The sequence below is a fragment of the Parasteatoda tepidariorum genome, chromosome 5, assembly GCF_043381705.1.
Source record: "Parasteatoda tepidariorum isolate YZ-2023 chromosome 5, CAS_Ptep_4.0, whole genome shotgun sequence".
Classification (NCBI taxonomy): domain Eukaryota; kingdom Metazoa; phylum Arthropoda; class Arachnida; order Araneae; family Theridiidae; genus Parasteatoda; species Parasteatoda tepidariorum.
In genome coordinates, this window is record NC_092208.1 from 52,724,562 (window position 1) to 52,738,449 (window position 13,888).

Genomic DNA, 13,888 nt, shown 5'->3' on the forward strand with positions numbered 1-13,888 from the left:
ATAGACTTTTTATTAATATCAAGGGACAAATAATCAAGGATGGCGCCAGACTCTGCCCGACAAGGTTCAGCCACTGTTCTACGCCTTGGGCCATTAAAAATTTTTTTTAAAAATCAAAACTTCTATTTTGTTATTTTACTTCTAATGGCAGATTATGAACAGTTGCAGCAGAAAACAATAAAAAGAAAGAACATAAAGTACAAAAAATGCCATTAATCTCTAGCCTCCCAATAACGCTCGGCTAGAAAAGTCTTCCCCAGAGCAGGACAGTGGAGTAGATGTGCGGAGTCCACGACCTCTCCAGAGCTGCACAGAGTGCATATCGAGGAAGAGACAATTTTAAGTCTATAAAAATGATTTCTAAGGCAGTCATGTCCAGTAGCTAGGCGGAGTTCAGCCACTATTCTACGCCTTGGGCCATTACAAATTTTTTCTTTCTTTTCAAAATCAAAACTTAAAATTTTGTTTAACAATGCCATACTGAGAGAAGTAAATATAAAATTTGCTACAGTATAATGTGTCGAGACAACTTTGTTGAAAAGATTTTATATCTCAATATTGGTTTAGAAAAGATTATATCAAATACATATGCTTTAATAACTTATTTAAATTATGCGTTGTATCGCAAATTTCTCAACATCTAATATTTTTTATTCAAAACTTCTATTTAAGCTTATGTATGTCATGATACAACACATTCTAAAAACCAACTTTATTGAAAATATATATCAACTCTTTTCTTTGCAAATATTTAGTTGACGGGCAGTGGACTGAGTGGAGTATCTTGTCAGATTCAGATTGTTCAGAGCCATGCGGAGGCGGCGAGCAGACTAAAGTGCGCACGTGCACCAATCCAAAGCCACAGAACGGAGGTAAAGATTGCGAAGGTCCGGATCATGCCTCTGTCAAATGCAACGAAGAATCGTGTGAGGGTGAGTTTTATTAAGAGTTAAGTCGACGTCAACTTTAGAAAGAAATATTTTATTCTGGAAAATGTTTTGACACCTGAAGAATCTTATAAATGCATAGTATGTCAAATGTATGAAAATGTAAATAAAATAAATATTGTAAATTATTTGTATTATTTGAAATGCAAATTAAAATTTTTCATTTGACGTGTATGAATAAACTTGTATTGCAGTTCACAGTATCGATTTTTTAAAAATTTCATGAGAAGTTAAAATTAATTTAACAATAAGTAACCAAAAAATATTCCAAAAAATTTCAATTCCAAAAAATATTTTTTTCAGTTGATGAATTTAATGGCTTGCGTAATATCAATAGGGCAATATAAAATTATTCAAACTGTTTTTAGAAAATCGCTTTTTTACATATGGTAATATTTCCAGATAGGAATTTTACGAGCTTCTAGACTTTTAAATCGATAACATCACAATATACAGACAAATATTTTTTCTTATCTGCAAGGAAATTGGTCTTTTCAGGAAAAATACTCGTATACAATATGAAAATGTAGTTTATTGTATTTCTCTAAACCTTCCAATTCCTGACTTATCCTTATCTCAATAATAAAATTTTGATATAGTCCAGCACTTACTACTTTATATGTAATGTAGATATTACAGTGTCAGTTGGAGATCAATGCTTTCAATGACTTTTCTTTAACCTGGCTGTAGAATCATAAAACACTAAGAGTGCAGCGCTAATGCTTCAATTCCAAACTGCCTGCTTATAGGAGTGTACCATGTATTTTGCCGGTGGAAAAAGTTAAAGGATGTATATCGGCATTTTACCAGAAACTGATACCGCCGATAAAATATATTTTCGATTTTAGAATTTGGAAATTCATAAATAAAATATTACTTTTCTAATCGTGAAATAAACTTAAAAGCATTTCGACGCTCCGAGTCTGCCACACCTGATATTAATTTTAACTTTATGTTATTATATTCAATCATTTTTTCTTTAGCAGTTGAGAGAGTTTTTATTTGCCTGGAAGTAAAAAGTATTCTCTCAACAGCCCGCTGTAAGCCAGGAAGTCATGAAGGTTTAAGCTTCACGATTTCGTAACCAACGACATGATTGTGCCATTGCGCACAGATCTCTAAAATAATGTGATACCCATTGATCTGAAAATGGAGGACTTCAAGTTACCATTGAGAACTGAGTCCCAGTCCATTACAATGACAACTCAGTGGCTAAAATCACTGAGCCATCTGAGGTTATTTGCCTGGAAGTGGCTATACTAATTTCACATAATTTAGATTCGTAAAATGTTAGTGCAAAAAATAACGGGCAAAGGCTGTTACACTAAGAAACATCAGTGTAAAAAATACCGGACAATGGCAATTTATCTTAAAAAATTCATACACGTAAGAAATACCGGACGATTTCACTTTACTTTAAAAACATCAGTAATATGATGCATTTCCTATCTTTCTGAACCTGCAAAAGAAAAGCATCAATCCACTCTACATCGGGTGGCAACTTGGAAAGGAAGGACTTAATCTTTTTGTAATCTTGCAACCCGTTACACAACCTTGTGATATGAAGAGACAATAAATTTACTTAAGAAAGATTTTTTGTCTTATATTATCTTTTTTCTTAAAAAAGGTATCATAAAATAATTTAAATTAAAATTTTATAATTTACTAATTGAGTATACTTTTTTAAAAATTAGATTATTATTTCCAACTTAAGTCAAGGGTAGGCGTAAGGATATTCCGTAACAGAACAGAAGTATATAGTTAAGGTAATCTTTTTAATTAAAAACGAAATAAGATAAAATACGTAAAATACGTTATACGAGATTAGAAAAAAAAATTCCTCCAGATACTTGAACTTTAGATTAATTTATTTTAAGCCCGAGATTTGTGGTTATGTTTAGAAAATTAAACTGTTTTGATTAACATCTTTCATAAATTTCTCATTAATATCTAAACTTTTTAACTGACTTTGTAATTAACTTGATATCCTGCTTCATTATGTATTTAATGAAATTTCTCAAGAGCGGCTTATGTGAAAGAATTTTTATTTAGGAGCGAATCTTGATAAGTTTAAAATAATAATCGTAAACTTTAACACATTAATCACTTTTTAAGATGAAGAAAGAACCTGTACAGTAAAGATAAATAACGTTTTTTTTAAAAATTCCAAAAGTGATGTATTGCAGCTTGTTTTTTAATGAAACTTTCGCTTTTAATTTAATTAATGGAAGTTTATTTAATAACAAATTTAGAGGTAGATAACTTTCGTGATACAATTGTATAGGGCTTTTAAATGAACAGGATTTTTAATATGAATAGATTGCGATTTGATAACTGAAGTGAGAATAGAATGAATTGCAATTGATTGTGCAACTAAAGCCTATTAAGAAAGGAGATTTGTTTTTACGTTTTTTCAAACAAATTAAAAAATAAACGTTGTTTTCTGAGAATACGGTGAAAAATAAACAAACGCATGTGCTTTTTGTGGAATATACTTCAGCAATGGGAATATTAGGCAAAAAAAAGTTATAGTATATAGAATTCAAACTAAAAATATCTGAAGCAACGGTTCCGACATTTTTTCGACTATGCACTGTAAGAAATACAGAAAAAATTTGACAGAAAAAAAAAACATTTTTCACAGAAGAAAAAAACTGTTTAAATAAATTAGAGATTTTTTTTTCTGTTTTCAACCGTTATTCGTAAAAGGTAGAAAATTCTCGTTACTTTTAGGGGCATTTTCTGTGCATTTGACGGTTTCAAGCTGTTTTGTTGACGAAACTGTTTTAATCTGTTCGTCACCCTAATCATAAACGGATGAAACCGTCAGCTCAAATTCTAGGTTTCACCATTCTGTTTCGCTGACTGTACGATAATTTTACCTTTTTTCTAATCGACTTGTAATTATTTTCTGTGCTTGCTATCACTTTTCAGTAATTGTTATATGGTTTTGACTAACGTATAAATAAAACTGTGGATCTATTTAATTTATAAAATGATACTCGACCGGATTATTATGTTTTTTAGACATAATTTCTTGGTAAGTTAATTTACCAGATAATTTTGTAAGAGTGGGTCACTATAGTTTTAAATGTTTTTACACTTAATTATGATTTCAATAAGACTTTAAAATTATTTAATATGAACAATGAAATTGTTTGATAATTTTATTAATAATTGTCTTTAAATTGTTTTTATGACTGACAAATGAATATACTTTAAGTGGAGAGTTAAGATTAATGGATTTCCGGTTCTACCCTGTTTTAAGTGAACAGTTGTTTTGTGGGATGATTTTTGCAGACCCCTTTTATTTTTTCTATCCGATTGTGGGAAAAATCGCAACTTAGGTTTCAGATTTATTTTGACCACCTTGGTTATGTGTAGGTGGACCGTTTGAGCTCCATTTTTTAATTCAGGATTAGTAAAAAAATATTTCAGGTGTGATTGAATCTTTATTCTTAGCTTAAAATAATTGAGCTTTAATTCTTCAGGGTTAGGTTTTTGAAGAACAGTAAAAAAAAAAGAAAAAGAAAAAAAGATAAAAAGATTCCTGGAGTGTAGGAGGGGATTGTACGAAAAAAAAGGATAAATTTAAATTGAACGATTTTAGTGAATATTGAATGAGTTAAGTTGGTAAAATATGTTGAGAGAAAATTATAATTTTTAACATAAAAAACAAAAGTATATGGTACGAGGATCTGGACATAAATTGCAACTTTTCACATTCCTTATTAATCTTTCTCTATGTGTGTTATCTCTTTAAAATTCATTATGTGTATAAGTTATATGAGTTTAATGCCTTCGGTTTCCTATTTTCTTAAAATTCCAATAATTTTTCTTTTCTCTTAAAATTTAAATAAAACGTACGTTAGTTCTAACTTTGCGAAGTCAAATCTTGTTTTTAGTTTTTTTTATTTAAATTATTTGTAATTAATTACGACCAGCTACGCTGCGATAAGCTGAAGTTTTTGATGAAATGGAGACGAAAAGAAACGGTTATAAATGTAGAAATATTTACGATTATATTTCTTCAATTTATGAATTTGGTTACTTCATTTTGAACTAAAAACTCGATGAGAAATATCAATACAAATTTTTAAAAATGCATAGCCTTTTTATTTAATATATTGCCATTCAAGAATTTTTTTTTGTTGAAATTTCGCTTTTTGTCTGAAGGCATATTGCTTGTAAAATAACCAAAATGTTAAATTAAAAATTTGTTATTGATTGAGTATAATTGCAGGTTTCACTTTAGGGTTCCACGGATGATTTTCGGGAACTGCTGATTTAATGGACAAGTTAATATTTTGAAACTTCTGAACTTCTTTGAAACTGTTTATAACTTCTTATCAATGAGCTATGCAATTTTTATTGTTATTTTCTACAGTTTGGAAATTGTGCTAATTTTCTACCCCCCCCCTACGCAATTAAAAATAGCACAGATTCTTATAAATTATACTATAAAGCAAGAAAATGTTTTGAAACTGCTCACTGACTTTAATAGTACTTAAGTTGTGCGTTAGTAAACATTACGTTTTCTTATCAGCAACAATGTAATATTTATTATAAAGCACGTTTTACCTAGTTCTTGTTGGTATTTTGATATACACATAAAAACTCCCGAACATTTGATGATGAATATATTCAGTGTATTTATATAATATAATAAGCATTAAAGGTAAGAAAAGTTTATAAAGTGTTAATAAATATTTTATTAATAATTTATTAAGGAAAAGATTTCAAAATAAACTAACGTTATATAAATACTATTATGTAAACGTTTCTATGGAATTTAAAAGGACAAAAAACATTTTTCAAATAAAAACTAATTTTGAAAATTCAAACAGATTTGACATTTCGTTCTTTTGCTTAATTAAGTATACTTTAATTAAATACATAGAATGCCACGTTTTTGATTTTGTCTTGAATTTACTTTGTTATTGAAATAAAAATTCATAACTATAAAAGAATTCAAAGAACAAAATTTAAGTAACCATTTAAGATTTATTAATGATTTGTTGTATAACAAAGCAGATGTAATTAAGATTTTTTTAATGAAGAAACGTTTTTAAATAAGTGTGTTTTTTCATAAGAAAATTAAAAGTTCATAACTTCATATCAATAGAAATAAACTAAATGCAATATCTGCTTCAAGAAGGCGAATTAAGTTTATTATATACTAAATTAAATTTTCAGAAACTTAATTCAAGTATTTGTTTATTTGAGAACTTTTTATTTTAAATTATTAAATCAAGTTATTGGATTGGATTAAAAGGGTTTTTGAAGCATATTTTAACAATATTCAGTTATTTATTTGTTTACAAACTTAACAATATTACAAAAGGTGTTATTATGGATTTTTTTAAATTAAACATTAACAAAGATATCAAGTAAAATACGATATGAACAAGAAATTATTATGAATAGTTAAATAATAATCAGTTCTTTTGATATGAAATCAGAAAAAAAACTAAATTTAGTGGAATGAAATTCTTTTATTATAATTCTTCTTTATTTCTTTAGTTTTTCTTATGCTTCTTTTTTAAAAACTCTTTTTCTTATGTTTGAATGAAATGGTTTTCAATTTTAATAAACAAATAACAATTTAAATGTACATAATTCTCCTGTAATCTAATATTATTATAGGAGAATTCAATTTCTCGAAGAATTAGTTACAATTTTTTTTATTGTAACTAATCTGGGTACAAACCCGTTTCGGAATTGGAAATGATATAAGCCTTTTTTATGTTTTGTTGATGTTTTAAATAAATATTTTCGTTTATAAATACTTTCTCTTCAGTACAGCTTGATTCGGTACATCGTACTAACAGTATGGAAGGAAGCATTTTAAACTTGTCACTTAAATTTTTTTTTCTCGAAGCTCTTCAGCTAAAGTCACTATAAGATTTATTCGGTCTCTTTAATGAAATAATAATTATATTTTTTAATTTGATTATTTGTCCAATTCTAATTGTATTATTTTCTTTGTTTTATCAATTTCCGTTTTCTTAAATAAATTTTATTATTTGCTATGTAAAATTGATTATTCTTTGTTTAACATTATGTATTTTTCTTTAAGATCTGCAGAATCACAGAGATTCTATAGTAATAAAATTAAGATAGCAAAAAATTATTTTTACTAGTGGACAAATAATGAGAACATAGTTTTGCTTTTGTCAGACCAAAAAAAAAAAAAAAAAAAAAAAAAAAAAAAAAAAAGAAGAAAAAAAACATAAAACGCATCTCTTTCGAAGGACGTTTAGGGAAGGATTTCTTGTGATAATTGAAGTTCTTTAGGAAAGTGCTGCGACCAACGTTTTTCTATTATTATTTCGATCTGACAAGAATATAATTATTTTTTTCACTTTTGGTTGACTTGGAAATTCAATTTTTAAAATTATTGCGTTTTGTTGTTTCCTTGCTATTAATTACCTGTTTGTGGGGAAAGTCATAAAAGTTTTGACTTGCCTTAAAACAGCATAATATTTTGCTGCCAGCCAATTTTAACTAGTCATCAAACACCGAGCGGCAGTTAAAGAGTTGCATAATATGATAACTCGAAAAATGGTCGAGATTTCGATTGGAGATAAATTCTATTTGGGGTTAGCATGGTGATAGATTCCGTCTGTAGAGATTAGGAAACCATTGTAATTTGTAACGTAGCTCGTCTTTAAACCCTGCCCCCGCCTTCAGACTACTATTGAAGAATCAGTTTAGGCCAAATTCTCAATTCTGTTTTTAAAAAGTTTTTTAAAAGTCTCTTCAATTCCTTTGTTTATTTTCTTTTGAATCCAGTTTCTTTTAATGGTATCAAAGTAGAAATTTTTCGGGAAAAATTTATTTCTAAAATCATTATAAACTGAACAGACTGTAAGTATCTGTCCGATATCTTCATAACTCTTACAGACTTTACAGTTCAGGTCTTTCCCGAACAATTTTGATTTATAACTACCCTGGGCTCCATGGTTCGATAAATTGATTGATATAAAAGTTGGAGTAAATTTTTCGATTACTGACTTTTGGGATAAACTGGTAAGTGAGTCGTCCCTTTGTATTATTATTATCCCATCTTTGCTGCCATGTTGAAAGGTTATTCTTCATAAGTTTTGCTTTTGTTGTCTGTTTCGATGGTATGTCATATAGATTGTTGATTTCTGACAAGCTAATTTGTCCTGTCTATCAGCTTCCTCATTGCCCTCATATCCTTTGTGGGCTTTAATCCAGTGGAATTTAGTAATATTGTTGAAAGTATTTTTTATCATTTGAACTAGGTAATCGTGTTTGTGTTGCTAAGGACTTGAAGATTGGAGTGTGAGTCAGAATAGATGTTTGTTTCGCTATTGATATTATTTTGGTGTATCCACTGGAGTAACTGAAGTATCGCCCATAATTCTGCTTTGAAAACTGTTGAATAATCTGTAAGTCTGAAGTTGCCAGACTCTGCAGAACCACCATCGACATATATTACGAATGTACATCCTACTTTGTATTGCCGTTATAAATTAGCCTGGAATCGTACTTGAATAAACTTGTAATGTAGTAAGAACATAGGTACGGGTACAATTTGAACTCTTTAACTGATCAAAATGCGGCCAGAATGTTGATCGAAGATAAATTACGTTTGACGATAATATAGCAATTAAGTATTTTCGTAACGGCCCAAAACTTAAAAAAAAGTATTGTCATCGGATTAGGCTTCTGTACTCATTTCGACTACAAAAAGATTTCGTAAGTTGCCTATCATGGGTCCAATGCTTATTTTTCCATTTTTCTTGTAGAAGATTTTTCCTTTCTTCAAAGACCACAACACTCTTCATACTCCTACATATGTCACACATGACACAGTGTCATGTATATTACAAATGTATATTATAAATGTTTCACATGACCACACATTGTACAAAATACCATGACTCTTTTGAACTGGATAAACCACTGTAGAATGGTTGAGCTGCGATACCTTTCGTCATTGACTTCTTAATTTTACTTATTATGTATTTTACTTCACTATTATTATTCGATTAGGCTTCTGTACTCGTTTACGACTAACGAAATCGATTTCATACGATTAATTAATTGTATGAAGTAATCTAAAGGTCTTATCTGTCCTTAAACATCTGTTTAGTTTTAAATAACATTTAAAAATGACTGTTTTTAAAATACATATTAGCATTTGACATAAAAAGAGTTTATTTTATGAGATTTGCAACAAGTTATTTCCTTTGTTGATTGTTTTTATTTTAGAGAGAACAGAGAATTCAAAATGGGGAAATTGGTCTTCTTGTTCAACTACCTGTGGAAAAGGTACAAGGGAACGAGTGAAGGAATGCGTGAATGGAGAAGAGGATGGATATAAGTGCGAAAAAATCGAAGACAAAACTCATAAGGTTGAAGAATGTACCGAATGGAAACCTTATAAAAGAGAAAAGTGTCCTGGTAAAATTCTTTAAAATATACCATCAAATATTCAAATAGTTTTTAATGTACGAAATTAGCACAAAAAATCGCTTTAAATGACTAACAATTAAATGTATCATCTTTAAGAATCTTTTCTGTATTGATTTAAATATTTTAAAAACGCATATTATTTGATTATTATTTAATTTTGCTGTAAAACTTAGGAGTTAGCAACGCCATCTAATAAAAGCCGGATACGAGGTATTACTTATGATAGGATTTTCCTTATCTTAGTTATATTGGGTTTAGATACGCTAAATGAGGCAGAAAAAAAATCTCCAAATCCCGGTGAGCGAATTCGAGACCACAAAGACAACCGTTTACAGTGCAGTGGCACTGAAACTTTTCAGTGAAAAGGGAATAGCGAGCAAATGTATACCGGGTAGTGGCACTTAACTTCATAAAATATCAGTGTAGGATATACCTGGTAGTGGCACTTAACCTTATGAAATATCAGTATAGGGTAGACTTGGTAATGACAGTTAACCTTAAAAAATATCAGTGTAGGGTATGCCGGGCATGGGCGTCTGCATCCCTTGATTAGTCAGATTATAAAAAGCAATAAAAGAAATTATTATTGATCGATTATGTTTTGTGCTCGATTTGGAGATATAGTTTAACCGTAGCCAACGGATATAGGAAGAGTACCATATATCGTATACAGTGTGTCTCTAAAAGGTTGAAACACACTTTAATTTTTTACTTGTGAACATAAATTTTAAAAGTGATAAAAAAGGAGATGATTTAAGATTATGTTGATGGAGCTTTTTTACGATTATTCATCAATGTATTTCAAGAATTAAAAAAAAACAAAAAACAATGCAATATTTATGCCATTTTAACAAATAAGATTCCACGTGAAAAAGCTCAACTAATACAAAATTATCTCGATAGCTACCGAAAAGATTTCAATAATTTCAAAAAATAATTTCGGCTACAGCTAAAAAAATTTCTCGTTTCGGGTTTTTACCGTAAGGCTTTAGTTACTCCTAGTTTAGTTACTCCTAGGTTTTACAATAAAGGTTTGGTAAAAGTCAGAAACGGAATTATATTAAAACATACTTCGGGATTTTACAAAGCCATTTTAGTAAATCTTAAGTTTTACCGGTAAAACCTAAAATTTACGTGACTTTGGGCTTTTACAAAACTTAATTATGAAATAATGTTCGCGTTAATGCTCAAAATAAAAAAAAGAAATTTAAATTTCGAATTATTTCCTTAATTCATTTACACAAAACTTTTTTGTTCATTTTTACTATATGCACTTTCTTCAATCTTTAAAATATAAGTAATTACGTTAAAAAAATTATTGAGTCAACATTATTATTGATAAATTGCCTAATTAACACTGCTGTTGAAAAATTGTTGAATCACCATATTTAATCTTAGTACATCACGATCTTTGCGGGTCAATATTTTTATTATTGTAATATAGGTAAATACTTTCGTTAATTTACTTTACAACTCCTATTAAATAATTTTACTTCATAAATGGAAAAGGTTAGACATATTCAAAACTAATTCAGTGAATGAATATACATGAATTTTAAGGTTTTTAGAAACCTTATCAAAAACATATAATATTATTTTGATTATTGTTAGTTTTGAAACGCGTTTCTATAAAACTAAATAATTTGAAATTAATAAAAACTGAAAAGAAAAAAAAAAATGTTATTGATGTTAATTTTGACTATCATGAGTTGGCTGTGAGGAACATCATCATGTCAAATGATACTGAGTATAGTTAATCATAATTTTGCTGGAATGAACTTCTAAAAGCAAGTTTTACTTAATTTAATAACTGAAAGTCACTAAACAAGGAACGAATATTAATAAATAAAAACAAATTTGGTTATGTATTAGCTTTATAAAGTGGGTTGGTTTATGGCTTTCAGTTTTGTGTTTGATTTCGTACTATTGATTAATTCAAATTTATTGATTATTTACCTTTTTTTTAAAAACTCGCACTAAGAACGGATACTAATGTAGTTTTTTTTCATTCGATAGAAAATTAAACCTAAATCTCATTTGCAATAATCCGTAGTTTGAACTATATAAACGTATAGTATGCAAATTTATTAGCGTATTCATTTGCAAATCAGTTAAATATTCTCAGTAGCACTAGTACAATATATTTAGCACAATAAGTATTTCAATAAAGAAATCTAAATATAAGAATGATAAAAATTCATTTAAATTAAAAGAAACAAAAATAAAATTCCTTTTAATTTAATATTACCTTCTAATCTATTATTAATGCATGATTGAAATGCTTTTTGTTCTCAAAATTTGAAAGCGAAATTTTGATAACTAATTTATGATTATCAGTAGAAATAAAGGAGAAGAAATTTTCTAAGAATTTAAAAATCATCCGAGTATTATTTTTTTATAAGCTGTAGACGTGTAATATAGTTTTAATAGTTTGTTGTACATGCTTTATATAAGACGGTCTATAATTTTTACTCCCTTTAAATCGGCTTATAATAATCAAAACTGAAATATTCGAAATTTCGCTTCATGAGCACAGGAATCAAATCAATATATAGAAACCAGGGAAAATGAAGTAATATTCTTTGGATTATTTTGATGCGTGTTTTTTTTAAAAAAATGTTTTCATTATTGGAAAAAAGAAAGAGCTTAAATTTGTTCGAAGACAGAGCTTAAAAAAGAAGTTAAATCCTCGTGACACCGAACTGTTTTTAAAATAATGAAAAGAAAAAAAAAGCCTTAAGATAGTTGAGAAAGATAAACCACAAAGAATCAACCAATTTTCTTAAAAGAAACGATACATTGAAATAAAAAGAGAGAAAAAAAAAGGATATGAAAGCAACAGAGCAAGAAAAACATTCCATGATTTGAAAGCTTAAAAAATAAAAACGGTTGAGTTTGTTTACTTTTCAGGTAAAATGTAGAAAAAACAAGAAATCGATTTCCAAACTACGAAAACGATTTACTTAAATAAATATAAAAAGCAGATAAACGTACTGCACTCTATAGTTGGTCAATTTCCTTGACAAACTTTCGTAAAATAATGTGAGTTATAAAAAATTTAAGTTTCTCCTGAGTACTACTTAAACCTGATTTAATTGAGTGAGCTAAAATTTTAGTTTAAACATTTATGTAAATTACTGATAAACGATTTTTTAAACAACTAAGAGGCTCCTCTCACCCAATCCCCGTGATTGCTTCGCATTCATCATTGTTTCCCCCCTTAATCAATATCTTAAAAAAACAGGGATCCTTTAGTTAATGAAATGTATAATTATTATTATTTCCTGTAAGTACATTTTGTGCAAATGTTAATTGTAACGAAATAAATGATTGCCGGAACTTGAAAAATAATTATATGTTCTTAAAGAAACGAAATGTATGACACAATAAGAAGAAATAAAAGATGTAATTTTACTCGTTGATGATATATAACGAAAACTTTATTAACGAAAAGATTATTCAAATATGTTTGAAGCGTTGTTTATTTCTGTTGAACTCCGTTAACTCCATCCCCTGCTCGCTCCGATCGCCAACTCTCATGGTTGCAGAGATGGCAACTTGCTCCGGACACCAAATATATATTTTAAAGTGGTAGTTCATCATTTGTGATTCTTGGTTTAATAAATTCAATTTAGTAGAGTTTTATCCACCAATATTTCGAAATAATTCGTAGTCTTATATAGTTCATCACTTTGGAGTACTAATGTCAGGCTATACCTCTCAGAAAAAAAAAGCAAAAATAGTCAAATATTTGAAAAATTTACTTTGAAGTTATTTACCTTTTTTTAAAATTATTTTGGCGTGTCCGGAGCAGTTAGCATCTCTGTGGTTGCTACGCATTCATTATTGTTTTTGAAAGATAATTTAAAAAAAAATTAGTTTACTTTGTTCATTAAATATAAATTTATTATAATTTTATTTAAGAACATTTTGATATTACGTCAATTGCAATGAAATACTTATTTGCCTGGATAATCATCTGGACTTGAAAAAAAATACTTAAATTTCGAAATACAAAATGTGCGATACAGTCAAAAGCAATAAATGAATAGTAGATCTGAATGTTAAATATATTAATTTAATTTTATCTTAAGTAACAATTCAATCTGGAAAGGGCTTCATCTTCCCGAGTCTTTTATATTTTTAAAAATACCAATATACAAGTTAAGACGTTACCCCTGGCAACATCTTTCAATCAATTATCTCTGACAAAATTTCTCTTTTTTTGCTATGTTCAACAACAGCATGTAAGCATGAGCATATAAAATAACATAATAACATAGAGAAAGTTTATAAATTTTTTACAGCAAATTATGACTAAATATTATTTAAAGCAAAAAAAAGAAGAAAATATGAGAAAAAATTCGCTAAAAAACATTGAAAATCGCCATGATTTTCGAAAAAGGTAAAAAAGAAAGAAAAAAAAACACGAGGAAAGTTTATAAATAAAAATGGCTCTTTCAACGCGTCAAATTTCAACCTTTTAGAGAGAT

The 13,888-nt window shown here is 28.4% G+C and overlaps 1 protein-coding gene and 1 long non-coding RNA gene across 2 annotated transcripts in view; one reads left to right on the forward strand and one right to left on the reverse strand.

Moving 5' to 3' along the window:
• Window positions 1–13,888, reverse strand: part of LOC139425710 (uncharacterized) — a 117,237-nt gene that overhangs the window by 5,613 nt on the left and 97,736 nt on the right. The window lies entirely within an intron of this gene.
• Window positions 1–13,888, forward strand: part of LOC107449122 (putative adhesion G protein-coupled receptor E4P) — a 51,871-nt gene that overhangs the window by 4,003 nt on the left and 33,980 nt on the right. Inside the window, exons 3-4 of the mRNA XM_043055188.2 lie at window positions 756–932; window positions 9,192–9,383. Coding sequence (XP_042911122.1) covers window positions 756–932; window positions 9,192–9,383 — 369 coding nt within the window. The remainder of the gene's footprint in view (window positions 1–755; window positions 933–9,191; window positions 9,384–13,888) is intronic.